Source organism: Callorhinchus milii, unplaced genomic scaffold (assembly GCF_018977255.1).
Source record: "Callorhinchus milii isolate IMCB2004 unplaced genomic scaffold, IMCB_Cmil_1.0 Scaffold2, whole genome shotgun sequence".
Taxonomy (NCBI): domain Eukaryota; kingdom Metazoa; phylum Chordata; class Chondrichthyes; order Chimaeriformes; family Callorhinchidae; genus Callorhinchus; species Callorhinchus milii.
The window spans coordinates 39951290-39968615 of record NW_024704743.1 but is presented as its reverse complement, the minus strand read 5'-3'; the positions used below and the strand labels follow the sequence as shown (position 1 = coordinate 39968615).

Sequence of the window (17326 nt, the reverse complement as noted above, 5' to 3'; positions counted from 1 at the left end):
TTTCTCAAATGCTTTGATTCACATACTGAAAATGAGCAATACGATTTTAAGGGAATATATATGACATTTTATAGTGGGTCCAAAGTGATCACATTCAATGTTATGAAAAGATGGCAATTCATTCAATGATTTTTGAATTATTTCAAGAAAGGAAGTTTCTCCCAGTGTCCTGGCCAACAATATCCCAAAGTAAAATTGATGAATCACTCCAGGGATGTATGTGGGAAGTTGCTTTTCGCAAATTGTCTGCTGTGATCATCCACAAAATACACACAGTCACTGCATTTTGTAATATATTCTGTGAAGCACTTGAGATGTCTTGATGACCTGATAAGGTAAAATATAAAATGTAGGGATTATTGCAGGGATATACATCCGAACTCTTCCCCTTCCCCCTTGAACAAATAGCTCAATGAACTTTTGAACAGTTTAGGCTGGCATTTTTGTTTGTTTGGAATGACAGAAAACAACATTCTTATCAGCTCAGAGGCAGCATCGAAACACAGGATATTGTTTGGGTTAAAGTGTTAATATAGACGATCCATTCTTTGTGATCAGAAACACAGATTTCTTTGGGTCCAGACCACCTTCAGCACTGCCCTGAAATTGGTATGAAATTGGCAATCTGATTAAGGATGTGGTAGTGCGGTATTTAGGGGAGCACAATATAATTAGGCCAAGTCAACGTGGCTTTACAAAAGGGAAGTCATGTTTGACAAATCTCGTAGAATTTTTTGAGGATATTTCGAGTAAACAAGATAAAGGTGAATCAGTGGATGTGGTCTATTTGGACTTCCAGAAGGCATTCGATAAGGTGCTGCATAAAAGGTTAGTTCAAAAGATAGGGGGCCATGGAATTGGGGGGAGCATATTAATGTGGATTGGGGAATGGTTAACAGCTAGGAAACAAAGAGTAGGGATAAACGGGTCCTTTTCAGATTGGCGGGATGTGACTAGTGAAGTGCTACAAGGATCAGTGCTTGGGCCTCAGCTATTTCATATCTACATTAATGATCTAGATGAGGACATCGAAGTTAATATATCTAAATTGGCGGATGACACAAAACTAGGAGGAAGTGTCAACACAGAGGATGACATTAAAAAAATGCAGCGTGGCATAGATAGGTTAGGTGATTGGGCAGGTAGGTGGCAGATGAAGTATAAGGTAGGGAAGTGCAAAGTCATCCACCTAGGTAGCAAAAACAGTAGAGCGGGTTATTTTTTAGAAGGGGAGAGGTTGGAATGCGTTAGCGTCCAGAGGGACTTGGGTGTCGTTGTACATCAATCACAGAAAGTTAGTCTGCAGGTGCAGCAGCAATTAGGAAAGCGAACGGTATGTTAGCATTCATTTTGAAAGGATTAGAGTAAAAGAGGAGGGAAGTCTTGCTGCAACTGTATAGGGCCCTGGTGAGACCACACCTGGAATACTGTGTGCAGTTTTCGTCTCCTTGTTTAAGGAAGGATGTACTTGCCTTGGAGGGGGTGCAGCGTAGATTTACTAGGTTAGTACCCAGGATGAAGGGGATGAGTTACGAGGATAGGCTGACCAATTTGGGCTTATATTCTCTAGAATATAGAAGAATTAGAGGGGATCTTATAGAAACCTATAAGATCATCAAAGGGCATGATAGAGTAGATAGTGGGAGATTGTTTCCCCTGGTTGGAGAAACTAAAACCAGGGGTCACAACCTTAAAATTAGAGGCCAACCCTTTCTCACTGAGTTGAGGAAGAACCTCTTCACTCAAAGGGTGGTGAATGTATGGAACTCACTACACGAAAGGGCTGTTGACGCTCAATCCTTGAACATACTCAAGACTGAGATAGATATGTTTCTTATTGCAAAAAGGATTAAGGGATATGGGAATAAGGCAGGGTTATGGTATTAGCTGAAGTTAGATTAGAAGATCAGCCATGATTGAATGGCGGGGCAGGCTCGAAGGGCCGAATGGCCTACTCCTGCTCCTACATGTTATGTTATTTTAATCTCTCTCTCTCTCAGACAGGCTTTAGGAACAAATAGAAAATGTCACATCTGGGCTGTTGGGGTTGTTAATGGGTGGTGGGGAGAGGTTGTGCCTTACTTATACTTATCCTGGGGGAGGTGAAGTGGGAAAAAGATCCATCTCTCAGTTTATAGTGCCTTCAACAACAACTCCCCTAACCTCTGGAAATTCCTGACTCAATCCCTCCTCCTCCACCATCTGTCTTTAAAACTTCTTCGACTACGCCTATGGTCACCTCCCTTTCTCCCATCTCCCTTGCATGTTGTCTGAACCCCACCACTATGCAGCTCTCCGAGACCTTATCCTGTGTGAAGGGCACTACATAAGTGCAAGTTGTTATTCTTGTTTGGACATTGCACATTTATAAGCACAACGTTTCACTAATCGCTTTCGATTAAAGATTAAAAAAATACACTGAGATTTCCTTTTTATATCCTGAAAGCCAATTAGCATTTAATACATGTAAGAAAATAAAGTGAAAATTACACTTTGTTAGAGAGAGGCTCAAACCTCATCATTTTTAAGCCAATTAATCTAATCACATTATCCCACACGTATTTTTTTCTCACAGATTTTTGGCCGTTTTAGAAAATTAGGTGCTAAATGCTAATTAACCCCAGTTGAAAGAAAAAGATATTAGATACAGGTGACACCAACACAATTAATGATCTGTAACAGATATTTCTTGCACGTAGCGATAAAGAAATGCATCAACGCTCACATAGCAGTTCTCATCATGCAGATGGCCTGCCCACAGCCCGTTTATTCACTTCAAGCAAACGAAATGTGCTGTATAGTGAGATCTAATACACAGATTAAATTTAGATATTCACAATCTATCGATTCGAGTTGTACATCCGACTTCGAGCTACAACAACAATTATAATTCATTACAGTGCCGTCGATGTACGCCAGCTCTAGCGTTTTCCAAGGTTGAGTTTGAATACCAAATATGGGGGAGGAAGGAGGAGGGGGAGGTGGGCATAGCCATGCTTAAAGAGGTAGAATTTGAGGCTGGTCTTAAAGACCAGACAGAGAGGCGGGAGACAGGGTGGTAGAGGGAGAAAGTTCCAAAGTTAAGGTTTGGCTACCAATGGGATGATAAGGGCACTTAGCGAGCCCAAATTAAAATTGTCTGAGCAGAATGGGTGCGAGGAATAGGGTAGGAATAGATTGGAGAGATAAGTGCGTGCCAAGGAGTGGATGGATTTGTAGGTGAGAGTGCGGACCTTGAAATTAATGAATCATTAGTGGGATAGTGGCTGACTGTGAGTGTTTATGTAATAAAAATCCTAATTTCACTAACCAGCAGCTGTGAAATGCGAGTCAAATGCACAACACAACTGCACCGAATTGAGAGTGGTGTCGAGGGAATTGATTGCCTTTCTACCTTTGGGTAATTCATCATCTCCACAATAAATTACATTTTCTAAATTTAAACTACATCAGACATTCCACTCCCACCATGAATTGAAAGGATACCACAAACACAGTAATAATAATAATAATAATAATAATCCTTGCATTTGATATAGCGCTTTTCACATCTTCTAGACATCTCAAAGTGCTTCACAGAATATACTGTAAAGTGAATTGACTGTATATTTGTGGGCTAAGGGCTACAGTGGATAATGAACAAGGAAATAGCATATTACACACTTTGTACACAATTTGACAAAAAGGCAAACAATGAAAATAATTTCTTTGTAACATCAAAACTCAATGGTACAAGTTAAAATGTTTGTGTTTTTGGAACTTGTGGTTCATTGCATATGAACTGACCTTGTCTCAGTTCCGAGGCACTTTGATGGTGGAGGGGGAAGTACAAATCAGCCTATACTGGGACAAGTGATATTGCTTTGCTTCTAGCAGTATAATCTTATCTCATAAACTGCTGGCAGCTCCAAGTAGATTCCATGTCCTAGGGGCTAGTTATTTTTAAGATTTCTGCTGACAATCAGGCAAGTCATGGAATTTCAGTTCTAAAGATGCTCAGGTATCATTACATGCTATATTGCCTTCAAACAGCTAAAATTACTTTGAACAGTAATAATAACAGTAATCCTTGTATTTGATATGGTGCCTTATCATGTCGTTGAGATGTCTCAAAGTACTTCACAGGATGTACTGTAAAGTGGAGTGACTATATTTTGTGGGCTATTAAAGAAAAGAAAATGTTATGCTGCAGAACAACATTTTCTTTGTATGATCTTCACTTTTCTTTCCTGTTTACTTGTTTTCTTTTACATTTGTATCTTAACTTTAATTTTACTGCTCAATTCCATATAATAATAATCTTTGAATTTGATACAGAACTTTATCACATCATCAAGATGAGTCCAAGCACTTCACGTAATTTTACTGTGAAATGTTTTGAGTATGTATTTGTAGATGAAATTAATGCGTGAGCATCTGCATTCTACTGTTTTATATTCACCTCTGCATTATAGGGTTCAAACAGTGTCCAACTGACTAACAATTTGGCTTCAAAATCTGTGTCTTGAATATATGTTTTAACCTGATTGCAACATTGACATGAATAGGATAAACCCTTCAATAACCAGACTGATATTTTAGAACTCTAAATGAGATGCTGCTCTCAGCAACAGACCACTACTAAATGAGTGGTTTGTCAGCAGTGCTCTGTGAGTTAGGGGAATGTAATGGTAATATCCTTGATTGATTGTAGCCATGGCACACATGAATTCTGAGACAAACATGAATCCTTTACAATACATTAATGAATAAATATTCAGTACATTAGGCCCCAAAGCATACCACAAACATAGCAAGGAAGCCTTTTGTGTAAAAATATGACTGACTTGAGGTACTAAATAGTGATAACATGTTCAGACGCTAAAAGGCCCAAGTGTCCACTTGTCATCATATAGCAAGTTTTATCATCAATATCCATTCAAAAGTTAAATAATTGCAAGTAAAGACTCCCATATTTATCAGGTAAAAACTGTGGTATGTTAATTAATCTTGGTATTAAATAGTTATTGTAATTATCACATCACTGAACAATGTGATGAACACAATTAATAAATAACTAAAGACCTTGATTAATCTGTGTGTATTTTCCCTCTCCCAACTCTGACACAATGAGCACACAACTGATCTGTGGGTTCAGACATTGAACTGCTGGTTAGCTGAGACCAGGTTTACTTTTTATTGTTGAGTTAACTGCCCACTAACTGGGTCCAAGCTTTATGACAGAGTCAGGGAGAGGGGATGCAGCCTGCAGACCAATTGGAGTTTTTAGTTTGCAACTGACTGCATTGGCTGCATTTCTCAACTAATTATCATTAACGTGAATTATCACCAATGTTAAATAACATATCCCAGTTTGGAATTCTCACCCCTCTGTTTCTAGTCCTTAACTGTTTCCACAGATGTGTTTGAATGTTTTATGCAAGTAGTAAATAACAGAATTGTTTCCCATCCACCCCCAGACATGCAGTTTAATTAGAGAGTATGAATGAGCTTGTGTCTTCTAGAGTTTCCCCAACCTGTGTAGCTAATTGATACAACTTACCTCACAGAGCCAGTCTGGTTGTTACTGTGTTACTAACAATATGGTTGGAGAATTCCATAAAACCTTCCAGCTTGTCAAGTAACAAAATATTAAGTTAATAATAATAACAATAATAATAATACTTGCATTTGATATAATAATAATATTATAGTATTAGATATAGTGCCTTATCACATTTTCGAGATGTCTCAAAGCACTTCACAGAATATACATCAAGTGAACTGGCTGTATATTTTGTGGGTGAAGTTCACCGCAAATGGTGACTTCAGTGGTGTTTAATGTCTAATTTGGCCCTGCTGTTCAGCATGTAGACACTCTAAAGACACAATCTGATCCATTAGCTCGTCTTATTTAACAGGTTTGTTTATATTTGGTTGCATCCTTCGGATGAGAAGACCGTTCTTTGGATGAGATGTTAAACCGAGGAACGACAAATAAAATTGATCATTGTGGCTGCTTGTGGGACTGCTATATGTGCAAATTGGCAGCTGCTTTCACCTACAAAACACAAAAATATAAAGCTGTTGAGATTTTTATGGCAGTTGTTAAGCGGGAAGGAGATCAGTGGAAAATAAATTATTCAAACATCGAGCAATCCTTCAAAATTTTACTCCTGTTTTCGTGCCATGCATTAATGAACGTAATGTATGTTTTTAAGCCTCACATCCCAGATTTGGGCTCACAATCTATCTTGGACTCCAGTAAAATACTGGGGGGTATTGTGTTTCCTATTTTTGGATGAGATGTCAAATCAAGGTCAAGTCAATCTGTTCTCGTAGATCATGTATACTTTAAAAATCCCATGGTAGTACTTTGAAAATACTCTCCCCTTACACTTTTCAATGAAATTGACATAAAGGAAGTTTTCAAAAACATGAGCTGGTGATGTTTGCAATCAGCGCTTAGCTTCACAACAAAAACAAATTACATGTGTATAGCGCCTTTCATGCCGGGAGGACATCCCAATGTGCTGGACAGTCAGGGATTTGGAGCCGAGCAGGGGATCGGGATCAGGAGGGGTGGAGGCCAGGGAGGGTCGGGGTAGGTAGGTGACCGAAGGAACAGACGAAGAGGAGGGTCTTGAGATGCGTCTTGAAGGAGGCAGGGAGGGAGCAAGCCGAAGGGACTGTGGGATGGAGTTCCAAAGGGTGGGGGCAGAGAGACTGAAGGCCCGAAAGTGGGTGAGGTGAAACAGGCCGGAATCTGCTGAGCAGAGGGAGTGAACAGGTTGATATGGTGTTAGCAGGTCACAGAAAGGTAGGAAGGAGCAAGAAGTGGAGGGTTTTGAAGATGACATTCAAATATGTTTGGGCTAAAAGAACATTTACTAACGCATCGTTTCAGCCCAAATATTGCTTTATCTCAAATTACCACCTCCCCATAAAATAACTATGGCAGAGTTCACTTGCTAGATGGTCTGGATCTCCAGGCACCCTCACAGCCAACCAGCTTCAGCTCTCGCTCGTTCAGTTTCTGCCAAAGAGACTCCCAAGTCTTTTCTGCTATTTTGAAACACTGTATTCCTTAAGAAAGCTAGTGTAATTTTGAAAATACATGCACTTGCTGTACTTTTCGTTTCCCAGTCAACCAATAACAAAGAAAAATGAGACTAATAAAACCAGTGATTTATTTCAATTATATTTGCTTAGCGATGGAGTAGCCAGCGTCCTTCATAATGCATAAGACAGAAATGATATCCTGCGGGCTTGTAGAGGTGACTTTCTGTTCTTCGTTGGTCTGTATGAGTGTCAATGAGACCAAATATCATTTTTCATATTGGTCTTCTGTTAAACTGGAGGCAAAGCATTCCGCTTTGCAATGTAATAATTGCTCATTTTGAAGCCTGTGTTAGCTTACAGTTGAAAAATACATGTGACTATATGTTTGGATTTGTTGGCTGACTTGACACTTGAAATTTGCTGTAAAATCACACTGGAAGCTCACAGCACCAAGGATGGTAAATTTACCACTAAGAAGGATAACCTCTTCAGTTGAAGCTGGTTGGCTCTATCAGGGCTTAATAACCGCAAAAAACTTTTTAAAGGAATAGGTAACATTGAATTGCACTTTTAATACAAGTATAATTTAGCATTATATGTTTAGTTTTGTGGAATAAACCAACACGTGAGCCATGTTTTAGCAGGGAAAACAACTAGCTGTGGCAATGTTACTAAGACCTTATATCTCTTGTGCCTTAAACTCAGGAGTGATCCAGACAAGTTTATTGGTTAGGACTCTATCAGGGCTTAATAACCCCAAAAAATGTTTTTAAAGAAGGGTCTAAAATGTGATAGCTCTCCCAGATGCTATTCAGCATGAAGGACACTATACAAATGCAAGTTGTTGCTCTTGATAGGCCTGAAATCCCATCTTGGATTATTCTGTAAAACCAATTACAGTAGTCTTAACATTTTAAATTCTGCAGGTTTTGGAAAATTCTTCAATTCAGCCTTAATTTGGAAGTTTTTCTTCAATTCTTAAAAAGAAGTGAGCTTCCATATTACGTTTGAATTTAGGAGTTTTCCACAATTCTGTGTTATCCTAAACTTTAAAGACAAATAGTCTTCCAGGCAAAGACTAAGTGAAAATTTGGGGCTGATATTCACAAACAGATTTGCATAAAGTGATTCCTGCCTTTCTTTAAAATTAGAGGCCTCAATCTTTTCTCTTACTATTTTATCACCTATGCCTCTAATTTCTGTTGTGTTGACCTGCCTCTGGTGGCCCCATTATTGACAATCGTGCCTTTATAACCTTTCTGCTCCATTCTTTTTTTTGGTTTATCAGTCAATCTGCAACAAATTCTGCAGCAGAAATTGTGGCTTTTCTATTCAAAACAAGCTTATTTTCTGAAGTGGCATCTCACTGACCCGTGGGAACTCCATTTTAATATAATGCTCTTTAGTGGGCTTCTTATGGGCAGTCTGACTCACTTCCAGTTACTGCCAGGAGTGACTATTTGCTACTCAGAATTGCTGCCTGCAGATCTGCTTGCAAATATTGCATTTTCGACTTCAGTGTTTTGATCAAGGAAGATGGCACAGTAACATGCATGCATATTGACAAAAAGGAATATGTTTTCTTTCCTTCATTCTCGTAACACAATAGAACCTGTGAAGCTGTTTCTAATACTTAGTGACATGCTAACTGCTTGACTGCTTTTAAATTAACATTAAGCAGTCTTACAGTGGCTTATCTTATCAGTTGTATTTCTGAATTTCCTCTCAAGGCAAAAATTCTCTCTTCAGAGGGAATTCACCAAGCTCCTGATTAAATTAATAGTAAATGGTTATCAGGCTCCAATAGCCCAATGATACAAGATAAGTGCAGTGACTGCTTATGATCAATGGCCTGATTCCTGCTAGAAAATTATATTTTGAAACAGCAGAGCAGTATACAAGAATTTACAATGATGTTAGATACAAGAACTGAGAGAAAGACCAATAAATCTCTCAGCTTGTTCTATAAGGTAAAGATCTCAGGATGCAGGCTCCTCGGCTGTCTACATAAGCAGACACATTAATAATTCAGGAATATTCTCCCATCTTCTTTATGGCTTTAGCCAAGGGATTTACAACATTTGAAAAAGTCTTCTCTCTTTCCAAGTATGAACAAACACGAAAATATTAAATAATCGATTTCAATTGAAATTGTTGATTCTGACAAAAATGTTCAGCTCAATGTTTAGAAAGCAACAAAAACTTTCATTTATATAGCACTCCATGTAGAATTATATCTCAGAGTGTAAGCAATCTATAGGTAACATTCGCCCACAAAAATTCACAGTCAATCCACTTTACAATATATTCTGTGAAGCACTTTTGTAAGGTTCGAATAAATTTGTGACCCTAAATTGAAGAATGAACTAACACAAACTTCCTTTTTAAGTATAAAATATGATAAAACAATAAAAATGCATATCATAGTTACACGTTTCATCAAATCAAATTAATGCTTAAAACGAGTTAGTAAAGTTTACTGCAATAGGTTGATCGGATCAATCTAACGGCCTTGATATAGGAATCGACTTGTTAACGTGGGTCAATCCATGTTGATTGTAGTATATCCCTCATTCCTTGGGATTGACTGTGGTTAGCTATTCCATTCCCAAAACTTAGCTCTTCCCTTTAAGCTTTTGGTAGAGGGCAGTGGAGAGAGGAGTTCCCAGTAGATTGGCTTAAGTAAAATCACATACCTGCAACAAGCAAAGAAGCTGCTAATTACATTTCAAGTTGTTAGTATTAAATTCAATGGAATCCAAACACAACCCTCTTCTGAAAGGACATAACGTCTTATCAAAATTCCAACAGCTTGTTTCAAACAAGTCTTTGTCTGCCCACGATGATGTTGATAATTCTTTCAAAAAAAAATTATTTGGTCACTCAATCCACCACTGTTTATGGGACACTGCTGTGCACAATTGGCTGCCGCATTTCTCCCACAAAATATACAGTCAATTCACTTTACAGTATATTCTGTGAAACACTTTGAGACGTCTTGAAGATGTGATAAGGCACTATGTCAAATGCAAGGATTGTTATCGAAGAAAACTTTGTTCCGTAAAATTCCTTTCATAGTCCTTGGCCTTCATGCATTTATGTATATCGTCAGCTTTTACAAAGTAAGCTAATCCATGAGACAACTCAGAATTCTGGGATTACTTACACTTTGAGAAGTCTCAATGACATGATAAGGCCTATATCAAATGCAAGGATTATCCACTGAAAGTTTCCAATCATTGCAGGCACCTGTTTAGTATTAGGACAGCGCTCTTGAGACCCCACCTTGCCTGAATGGCACTATATCAATGCAAGTTGTTGAAATATATAACCATTTTAACTTTAAGATTATAATCTGAAAATTTAAGTTCATGCAGAGTTTCGAAAATTCTTAAATTCAGTCAGAATTTGGAAGAAAGTTTTACATAGTTTTACATTTCCTCCATGTAAAAAGAGAAACTGCTTAAAAAATTAAAACTGAATTTTACAACGTTCCTAAATCTGTGCAACATTAAATTTTAAGACAGTTATCTTGAACACTTAATAGAATGAGTACTTTTGAACTATGAACATGATCACCGAGTAATAATTTGAACCAGTTATTTTACTGAAGCCTTGAAGTGATTTTAGAACATCTGAATTCTATACAATGAGAGCAAACTTGTGGGGTGGGTTTATTTTGTGCTAATAGCATTTCTCAGAGGGAATACTCAAAACAATGCACTTGATGTTTGACAGCGTTCTTATTAAAGTATAATCCTTGCACTTGATATAGCGCACTTCACATCAGGAGGTCGTCTCAAAGTGCTTCACAGGCTTTATTGTGAAATGGAGTGAATGTATATTTGAAGGCCCGCAAATAGCCATGAGACAAATTACCAATTATATTTGTTTTATTAACAGTTGTAATACAAACTGGGCATCTTTGATGCAGAATAATGCACATTTGACTCTTGGGAAATAACTTGGCCATTTAATTTTCAAACAGTTATAATCTTATAGATTGGCAAACAGGCTCGAGGGGCTGAATGACCTACTCCTGTTTCTATGATTCTATGTTCTATGCAAACAAAAGCAATTACTCATCCAACTCCGCTAATGCCTCATTCCAAAAACTGCTGAAACCCTGGTCCATGCCGTTGTCACCTCTCGCCTGGATTATTAAAATGCCCTCCTCGCTGGTCTCCCCTCCACTACCATCCATAAAATCCAGATTATTCAATATTACAAGAGATAAGGGAATAGAGGTCTATGGAGGGAGGTGAGGGGAGTTTAGGGAGAAAGAATTAGAATGGTTGGAGATTATATTGTTGTATAAATACTGGCATAAACTAGTTGTGTCAAATGGTTTGTTTCAATGCGTTTAAATTCTTTGTAATTTTATACTCAAAAGATCTTTGATGTGAAAGGCAGATCAACTCATTAGTCATTCAGACCTGAGGTTATATCCATTCTGTCTGATATTCTAAATCAATGGTTTTGGACTTCAATTCTTTCCCTTCAATTTTGATAGATCTTGAAGGTTACAATCTGTGATGAAAACTTTCCATCTTCACAACTTCACACAAACACGTTCATACAAACCCGTTTCTTTACAAATGTTTTCCTAGAGTAAATGTCATTTCCTGAATAGTCTTCCTCTTCGTTATACCATTTTTGTTTAAATATAAAAAGGGGGAATAAGAAGAACAGAGGAAGCAGTGGCATAGACGCAATGGGCCAAGAATGCCTGTTTCAATATCTTCCTGCTTTGAAAAGACATTGGGTTGAAAACATTTTTTTTTCAGCAGATTCAATATCACATTGATTCTGTTTGGCCACATTGATTTTTTTTCACTGCCAAATTATCACAGCATTAACTGAGCAACCGTGTTTCAACTATGAAATTACATGGTATGAATGCAGAGCATAGAAAATTAGGAGGGCAACTTTGAGAATATATTAAACATAACTATTTATTCATACATTGTATTTAAAACATCAATCTGGTCTTCACTAATTCAGCCTTGAATGTTAATTATTGTATATTATAATACACAATAAAATTTACCTTTATATAGCTCATTTCAAGTCGGAAGGACATCTCAGAGCTCTTAAATAGTTGAATGAAGCTCAAACAATAAATCTACCGATATCCTTATCCTTGTGGTGTTACTGAATAAAAAGTACACCAGTCTGTTTCAACGCAGTTTGGAGAAAAGACAAAATGACTTCACCTCCCATCTCAAACATCCATGCTACTCAAGAGCTGAAACATATTTAGAAAGCCTTGGAATTTATCCTCAACATAGTTTCCTGCTTAGTGTTATTTTGTCCTTGTGTTACTATTGATGCATTTTACTTCAGTTTTCTTAGAAAAGTCATTGCTATATCTGCTTGTCTGCCTCACAGCTATTGTGGTCCTGTTCATCACCCTGAAGCGAGGTAAGAAAGAACCTCTTATTATTTCCGAAGAAGACATCAGAGAGAACGTTGTGACATATGATGACGAGGGAGGAGGGGAGGAGGACACCGAGGCATTTGACATCACAGCCCTCAGAAACCCTGCAGCGGCTGAGGAAGTGAGGTATCGGAGAGATGTCAGGCCAGACGTGCAACCCATGCCCAGACACAGACCACCATCAATCGTGAACAGTTCCGACATTCATGAGTTTATTAAGCAAAAACTGCAGGAGGCTGACCTTGATCAAAGCGTTCCTCCATATGACTCTCTCCAGACATATGCATATGAAGGTTATGGATCAGTTGCAGGTTCGATAAGTTCTTTAGATTCAGTCACCGCACACTCTGAACAGGATTATAATTACCTTGGTGACTGGGGACCTCAGTTCAAAAAGCTGGCTGAACTGTATGGAGAAGAGGACTCTGAAAGAACCACTTAGTTTCAACAACCATACTGATACACTTGTATGTAAAACAAACAAAAAATCAAGCTGATTTTTGTTTTGAAAGCTACAATTGTTACACAATTTTACTGTAGCGACAAGTGCCCTTTTAATATTTTGAAACATGGGTTCATCAAGCAAATGAAAAGAAAGCATTTTGAAAATATAAAAGAATAAACAAATATTTTCCCTGGTGTATATTTTTTATTGTTTAATAAAGTCCACTGATCCGTAATAGGAGACTGTGACATAGATTAAGAATAGGTTGTTTGGTTTCATATTTTGATATAGTAAGAATATGGGAAGATCCAGAAATAAAACTGTAGTGTTGTGAAACATCATGATCACTATTTTTTTTTAAATTGTAGACATTATTGGTATTTTTCAAATGCAGAAATGAGCAAAATCAAGTATACAGCAGTTTCTATTTTGTATACAGGAAATGCATTATAGATGATGAGCATAGTGCACTTGTAATAGCTCTGTAATGTCATACTGATCCCTGCTCTATAATGTACTCCACTGGGCAGTACTCAGTTTCTAGGGGATTAATATCATTTGAGACCACACTGTAGAGTGATCTGTGCAATGCTGTCACAAAGAAAAGCATGTGCAATGTCTTGTAAACATAGAAAAGAAAGATTGACTTCAAATTGTTTTCCTTCTGCGCACTCGCTGATGGATCCCAGCATGGGACGACCACTTTGTGGGATGACTGGTTATCTCACTGGCACCTGTTATCAAGCAGCAAGTATAAATATATTTCAGATGAGACATTAACCCGAGGTCCCATCTGCCTGTTCAGGTGGATGTTAAATATGCCATGGCACTATTCAAAAAGAAAAGAGTTTCTCCCGGTGTCCCGGCTGATTACCCTCCAAATAAAAATAATTGTTCACTCAATGTGGGACATTGCTGCGCGCAACTGTCTGCCTTATAGCACCCACAAAATACAATTTAAAGTACATCCTGTAAAGCGCTTTGAAACATTTCAATGAAACATTTCAATGTTGTGAAAGGCTCTCTATCAAATGCAAGGATTACTATAAGTAACCCTATTATGTAGATAGCTGACAATTACTGTGTAACTCTTATTTGAAGAAAAATAATAATATTTAATAAGGTACTAAAGGAGTCCTTTAGCCTTAAGGACCAGAAGAGAAAAATGAATGATAATGCATTTCTACAAAGAAAAGAAGGAAGGATGTAAGCAGGCAAGCAAGAACATGTTTTGGAATAACAGAGAGTGAGGTATCACTCTGTTTGTGTTTTCCTGTAGGGCTCTCCCTATGGCACTATTATTGGTTCAATTCCCTCATTTTGTGCTGAGTGAGCAACTCAGCCAGGGTAGTGAAATGGGCTGTAAATTTGGCCTCAATCTCAAGGGCAAATGAGGTGAAAATTGATTCATGTTTCCTGCTTGTAATCTCTAACATCTTCTCTCAACAGCAATCCCCCCACCCCCCACCTTCATTGTTTAGTGGAAAGTGTTTTAAGTAGGTGTCATCGGGTACAGAATTGGACTTCGCTGTGACTTTACCTGCCGAGATCCATTTGGGTTGCAAAACGTTATTCAAGAAAACAAGCAATGCAAATGGCACTTTTCAGCGAAAAGAGCCCCTGGAATCAAAGTGTGTTTTCTGCATGAACTCCACACATGCAGGAAATTGGCTTCAGTTTTCTTTATGAACATTTTTTCAACCCCATTGATTGTACTCAAATATGAAGAATAGCATATTGAAGTGAAACCAAAGAAGAGAAAGGGCTGATACTCCTGCCACAAAATGAATCACCTTCGTTAGAGGAGAGCGAGGAGAAAGTCTAAAAACAAATATAATAATTATAATAATAATAATCCTTGCATTTGATATTGCGCTTTTCACGTCTTCTAGATGTCTCAAAGCGTTTCACAGACTATACTGTAAAGCGAATTGACTGTATATTTGTGGGCGAAATGCGGCAGCCAATTGTGCACAGCAGTGTCCCACAAACAGTCGTGGATTGAGTGACCAAATTATTATTGTTTTTTTTTGTGAAGGATTATTATCCCTGAAAAAGTGATCTGCCAATCAACTAACAACCTGGTTCCTACTTACCGCTAGGTAAACAGGGTAAGGAAACTTGCCCAACATTTGGCCCTGCCAGGAATAGAACCCGGGTCTCTCGCTTGCGAGGCGAGTGCTCTAGCCACTGAGCTACAGGACTCCATTCTATCTCTGTCCATCACTCACCATAATAATGACAATTTGATCAATCTTGATATTGGCATCAGGCTTCTCCAGAATATTGTTGAGTTAAAGGAAAGAGCCAAATGATAGGGCTTTACAACACAGATTGGAAACAAAATGCAGCACCTGCCAAATGGTGTTCTTAACAACCCAGATCTTCTCAATCCTTGGAGAGGCTGTGATATGAGCACGACTTAGCTTTAGCCCAAGCATAAAGAAGACGGTGAAATGGGAGACAGACAGCAGTGTTGCAACAGTCTTGTTGCACTATGCAGTTCAGAAAAGGTGAGAAATTACACAACCACAGGAGCAAGCTCGCTGTACAGTGGAGAAGCTGAGTCCATTGAAGGAAGCCGTGCTGGATTGCAAATCACTTATACACGATTATTTGATCTTGTCAAAGGCTTTCACCAACTATTGGTGTTTATAAAGTGAAAATTGAGACATTCTTAGGAAGGATGATAAACATTTGCATTTTAATAACAATATTATTATTGATCTGCATTTTAATAACTGGAACTTGTGCAAAAATTGTTCGATATAGAAATTACATTTTAAAACCTGTAAAGAAATTAGCTTGAATTATTGTATTAAAGGGGAATTTACTTAAATGCATTTGGTAAATCTTAGTTTATTTTATTCTTAGTTCATCTTATTTAATGAATCTTCAACATGAATAATTCCACTTTGCTGGTCACTTGAACCAGCCACTTGCCTAAAGCAATCGCTATTTATTTTATGTGTTGCAGTGGATTCAATATTTTTGTTGCACTGCGGCCTCCTCAAGTGTTATCCACTGAGCTGCTCCCTTTGCTCAGTGAGCACTGATCTGCTTCATGTCCCCAATCCTATCTACCTCATCATTGGTCTTTCTACCCCGACACTCTGAAACTCGATCCCAGAGTCCCTCTGATTTGTTTCTTTCCTCAACTCGTTCAAGGTCCATCTAAAGACCTACTTGTTTGACCACACTTTTGGTCATCTTTCCCCTCCCCACCTCTCCACCCCCATCAGCCCCCACCCCAGCTCACGTGCCCACCACTTTCATACATCCTCCTTGTGTATAAATGTAAATTTATATTGTATTGTCGTGAATAGAAAATCTGCCTGAATTTAATAACTCACTCGATGCAACAGCTTTCCCATTTGGCATCATTAACAATTATTTTCTCCTCATCATTAGTCGGGATGAATTTCTGGTCAGCATTATGAATAGTATCTTTGACTATGAGAGTTATAATGGGGAAATTCTACTGGCATCTGTCATCAGTATGACGACCAGAATTTCAGCCTAGTTATGGCACAGCCCAATGAGAAGTTAACAGTACATGAATACCAAGAGCATAGGAATTTCACATTGAAAACATTCACCAATAAAATTGCACATATAAAGATTTCAAAAGTTACATTAGACGAGGACATTGAATGTAACATATCTAAATTCGCGGATGACACTAAACTAGGTGGGAGAGTAAGCTCTGAGGATGATGTAAAAAGATTGCAACGGGATATAGATAGGCTAGGGGAGTGGGCGAGTAGGTGGCAGATGGAATTTAATGTGGGGAAGTGTGAAGTTATTCACCTAGGTAGAAAAAACAGAAAAACAGATTATTTTCTAGAGGGGGAGAGATTAGATAGTGTTAGTGTGCAGAGAGATTTGGGTGTCCTTGCACACCAGTCTCAAAAAGTTAGCTTGCAGGTGCAGCAAGCAACTAAGAAGGTGAATGCATGTTCACTAGGTTAGTTCTTGGGATGAGGGGACTGACCTATGAGGATAGACTGAATAAACTAGGACTATATTCTCTAGAGTACAGAAGAATTAGGGGAGATCTTATTGAAACATATAAGATTCTTAAAGGGCTGGATACAGTAGACACTGAGGGTCTGTTTCCCCTGGTAGGAAAATCTATAACCAGGGGTCACAGCCTTAAAATTAAGGGTCAGCCTTTTAGAACAGAGTTGAGGAAACATTTCTTCACTCAGAGAGTAGTGAATGTATGGAATTCACTACCTCAGAAGGCTGTAGATGCTCAGTCCTTGAATATCTTCAAGGCTGAGACTAATAGATTTTTAAAAAATAGAGGGATTAGGGGATATGGGGATAGGGCAGGTAATTAGAGTTAGGTCTGAAGTTAGGTCATGATCTTATCAAATGGTGGGGCAGGCTCGAGG

The 17326-nt window shown here is 38.2% G+C and overlaps 1 protein-coding gene across 1 annotated transcript in view; it reads left to right on the top strand.

The window, feature by feature from the left end:
- The window catches only part of LOC103183954 (cadherin-18), an 88796-nt gene extending 75571 nt beyond the window's left edge, over positions 1–13225 (top strand). The window contains exon 11 of the mRNA XM_007901724.2: positions 12433–13225. Within this exon, the coding sequence (XP_007899915.1) occupies positions 12433–12923 (491 nt within the window). The 3' untranslated portion in view covers positions 12924–13225. The remainder of the gene's footprint in view (positions 1–12432) is intronic.
- The last annotated feature ends 4101 nt before the right edge of the window (positions 13226–17326 follow it).